Source organism: Ruditapes philippinarum, unplaced genomic scaffold (genome assembly GCF_026571515.1).
Source record: "Ruditapes philippinarum isolate M1 unplaced genomic scaffold, ASM2657151v2 ctg23757_1_1_1_1, whole genome shotgun sequence".
NCBI classification, from domain to species: Eukaryota; Metazoa; Mollusca; class Bivalvia; order Venerida; family Veneridae; genus Ruditapes; species Ruditapes philippinarum.
The window spans coordinates 1-3,951 of NW_026851812.1; the positions used below are offsets into that span (position 1 = coordinate 1).

Consider the following 3,951-nt stretch of genomic DNA (forward strand, 5'->3'; position numbering starts at 1 on the left):
CATTATATGTTTTAAGGAAAAGGTTGAAAAAAAAGATATTCAAAACAATAACAAAAACGTTTGTATGGGGTATACTTATAAAACCTATTGTAGTAATTGTATGTCACTACACAATACTTACGTCAAACCCCATTTTAATATTGTTGTCTATAAGCACACTCTGGTGAAAAAGTAAGCCATTTATGTATGTTGTAGGGCCATATGATACTAAAAGGGCTCTGTTCACGTACCTGTAATCAAAATGAAAGTAAACTTTGTTTGCAAAATATATATCAGAAGTTAAAATGTCAATCGTACTTATGATCAATGAACTGATTAAATCTTGGCTTGGCCTCAAGTTGATGCTAGGGGGGCAAGACAGTATTTTGCACATTCTAGGACTGTCCATGAACAGGCGTCCAATAGGGGTTCTGTTTTCTGTATTCTATTATAAAAACATTAAAAATAGCATTGCAAATGTTAACGTGATAATATACAAATGTATTAATAAAAATAGGATAAAAATGTTCAGTTAGGAGAGGCGACGTTCACTGCCCCAAACAAAACCAAGCAACCACAGGCAATCAAAATTAATTATCCGTCATAATAATGTTTTTTGCTTTTTTATCTCTATAAATGTCAAAAAGAATAACGCATTACCTTGTGAATGAGAAAGGCTGATGGTATAATATCTTAAATGAATTCAAAATGCCCCCAGAATTAATATTTGTTTGCTTACCTCTGTGCTTACGATATCATATTCTTAACTTACCAGTTAACCTTGTAATAGAACGACTCTTGTACATTAAATAAACATCGGAACTGAAAATACGGGTCAAAATGTATTGAATTTCCAAATGGAGTAACTATCGCAGTTTCTGTGAATCTGAGCTCCGGTGCAATGCCTATGTTTCCGAGTACAACATCTGATATATCAGGAGTAATGTGCAGTTTAGAATAATTACCTGAAAATATGTGCATCGAAATTGTAATGTATTTCATTGTGTCACTTTACATTTTTTTCTTTACAATGACACTTTAGATTGTTTTAGTTATTATTAGATGCAAATTAAATGCTTTACATGTACATATATAGATACAGTGTTTTTGAAAGTTGTTTAGATACAATTATCTGAACTATATATGTTCCCGTTCCAGTGAAATAACATTTATTTTTATACTTAATTTATAAATATAAACACTTTACTGAAACAGAATGCACTAAATGACTTTGTCGGGGGCAGGTAGTACTGTATTTCATCTCCACATTTCCTTATCTTCACTTGATGTTGTATATCACACGGATACAAATAATCACGTTTGCAAGCCACGGCATTTGTTGGTGTTTCGGTTAATGAATTTATCGATGGATGGGTACCTTTAGGTGGGTTATATAAAAGGCATGTATTAAATATTATTTTATACAAAAAGCTTCCGTCATAAAGATTGCGAGTTAGTTTTATTTTTAAAATGACTATCTAGGGACTCTCCTTTACCCGTTTCACTTTTACGATTTATAAGATTTATAAGAAACTTCTTCAATTGATTAAATGATCAATTACTAAAATTTAAATAAAAAGACGTACAATGAATATATAGGACTTTAAAAAAACCTATTATACATGAATGTTGTAATACTGAAAAATATTGAAAATATTGGCGATAAAAATACCTTGCAAATAAACTGGATAGAATGTAGAACAGCTCGTATAATTTGGCCTTTGTGTCGAGTCAACCATAATATATTGCCATCCATTATGCACAACACTGTACCACTCAAAGTTCAGATTATCATCACTTATACGGAGGTTTACTTCCTCTCCCCAGAATCTGTCTGGTTGACGGAGAGGCATATTTGGTAGTGCCGTAACGTCTTCGAAACAACTTCCCTCAGCATCAGCTTAACAAAATGATAAATAAAGTGTCTTTAGAGCTGTATAATTTGTACATTAACCCTCACCAGCTCTATTTGGGTATTATAATAAACCTTACAGTCGTCAAAAATGTGCATATTTTAGACATTGGTTTACAGTTTGAATATGTTATCTAAAATGTTTGTTCACATGCAGTGCGGCAATGCGAATCCTATTCAATCAAAAAGCGTGTATGGATCCAAACGTTTATTTGACTGTCAGCTTTTATTATTAATAGTTTTAAATAGGTTTACCTGTAGGTTTAAAATCGATTGCAGTATAAAGAGCTAATATCACAGTGTGAGTGACAGAGTTATAGTTACAGAGTCTGATCCACAAATAATAGGCTATATTATATTTATTTGTCATTGTTTACAATTTTTCGGGGCTACATGTATATTATTAAGATGAGCATAAATTGTATATTGTTTTATAAGTAAATGATTAGGTGGTCACTAGAAGCAATGATGTCATACATATAAAAATGTATTAAATGTGTACATGATTTATTTAGATAATATATAGTGAATTGACTATTCCTATAGACTGATCAGTTGATAGAACAGATTGATGAATTTTAAGCAATTGTAATGTATGTATGATACTATGAATTTCATGATAGTATGTAATGTTAAATATTTATACTTTCAGGGCTTGATGTATCATATAGAGATGTATTCTGTATCATATTGAGTTGAGATGTTGTATGTTGAGTCATGTCACATAAAGTGTCCAGCACAAATTAAATCTACAAACCAGTAACCTGCAAGTTTGTTCTTATTTATAAATGGAAAAAGACATAAGGGTCACAAATATGGAATAGTTTGTGAAAAATATTTATATAGAAAACCCGTTCATGATTCATGATGATTTTTATTCTCGTATTTTAGTTTTATAGCCGATTTGATGAGCTAAATTTCAGTTTTAAGTATAAAAAAAAAAAAAAAAAAAAAAAAAAAAAAATAACAGACGAAATACAGACCACAACACACCTAAACCAGTTAGCTTATGATTGATACAACGACTTGTTTGTCATAGTGAATGAAGTTATGATAATATCCTAAGATTATGGACAAAATTTGGAAATATCCTACCCACAACGACCCCAATAAATTAACGCATATGCATGCACACGCAGAAACGCACACATAAATTAAAAAACGTGATGCATCATTCAGATAGTCGAAAATAAGACACCTTGATACAATTTTTTTTTATCAATTTTAGCCACGACTTATCTAAGTTCCTGGATTAGTTGTCAAATAATCTTATCTAGTAACATAATCTTATAATTTAGTTAACACATACAATAATAAGTGTTAAATAATACACATGAATTAAAAAGTCACTCACTATGCAATTATATATTATGAAAATTAAATAGCAAACATGTTTCGCCTATAGGAATGTATAATGATATGTGTTATGTGCTATGACAAAGCAATAAATATTCAATACTTTTAAGTTAAGAAAGTACCCCAGGAATTGTTAAAAGGCTTTGATAATTTGACAAAGTCTACCTTATATAACTTTGAGTTTTGGTATTAACATTACGGTTTACATTAAAAAATAAATACATACCAACAAAAGAAGTGCATAATGCCAACACTATCATTATATAAACTATCCGTGTTTTCTCCATCGTCGTCTGTCTGCTTTGACGATTTGAAATGAAGATAGAATCTGTCATCACTTGACTTTAGTTATTTTTAGAAACGGAAGTTTTAAATAACTAAAAAATGATATGCTACTTAACGACCCGTTGTGTTGAAACTATTCAAAATGTTTTGCCTTAAATTTTGCTTAAAATAATAAGGGTGGTTATATACTCAGATATCTTTAGTTGTTCAGGTTAAACAATTAATTGTGCAACTTCTTTCAAGTGTACCCTTTTAAGCACACACCCTTTAAGCAGCACCATTTTAGCAGCTGGTTAAGTAGCAAGTCTTGATTTTATTGATATTTGTCAGAACAAATTCAAAATTTCTTTTGCTCTTATAAAGCAATAAGATCATAGTTATGTTGATACACTAATGATATATTGTTCATACAACCATGT

At 30.4% G+C, this 3,951-nt stretch overlaps 1 protein-coding gene across 1 annotated transcript; it reads right to left on the reverse strand.

Annotated features, from left to right (window-relative positions):
• Positions 1–106: 106 nt before the first annotated feature.
• On the reverse strand, positions 107–3,590 carry LOC132740308 (uncharacterized). The gene is made up of 5 exons (XM_060728187.1): positions 3,474–3,590; positions 1,652–1,879; positions 1,187–1,357; positions 752–944; positions 107–230 (listed from the first exon to the last, which is right to left on the reverse strand). The coding sequence occupies exons 1-5, from the start codon at positions 3,580–3,582 to the stop codon at positions 107–109; spliced, it is 825 nt and encodes a 274-aa protein (XP_060584170.1). The 5' UTR covers positions 3,583–3,590.
• Positions 3,591–3,951: the final 361 nt, after the last annotated feature.

Coding starts and splice junctions, on each gene's coding strand:
- LOC132740308 (XM_060728187.1), bottom strand. CDS start 3,582: ATGACAGATTCTATCTTCATTTCAAATCGTCAAAGCAGACAGACGACG. Junction 1,880..3,473: donor ATTATGCACTTCTTTTGTTG/GTATGTATTTAT, acceptor CATTTTGTTAAG/CTGATGCTGAGGGAAGTTGT. Junction 945..1,186: donor ATTTAGTGCATTCTGTTTCA/GTAAAGTGTTTA, acceptor ACATATTTTCAG/GTAATTATTCTAAACTGCAC.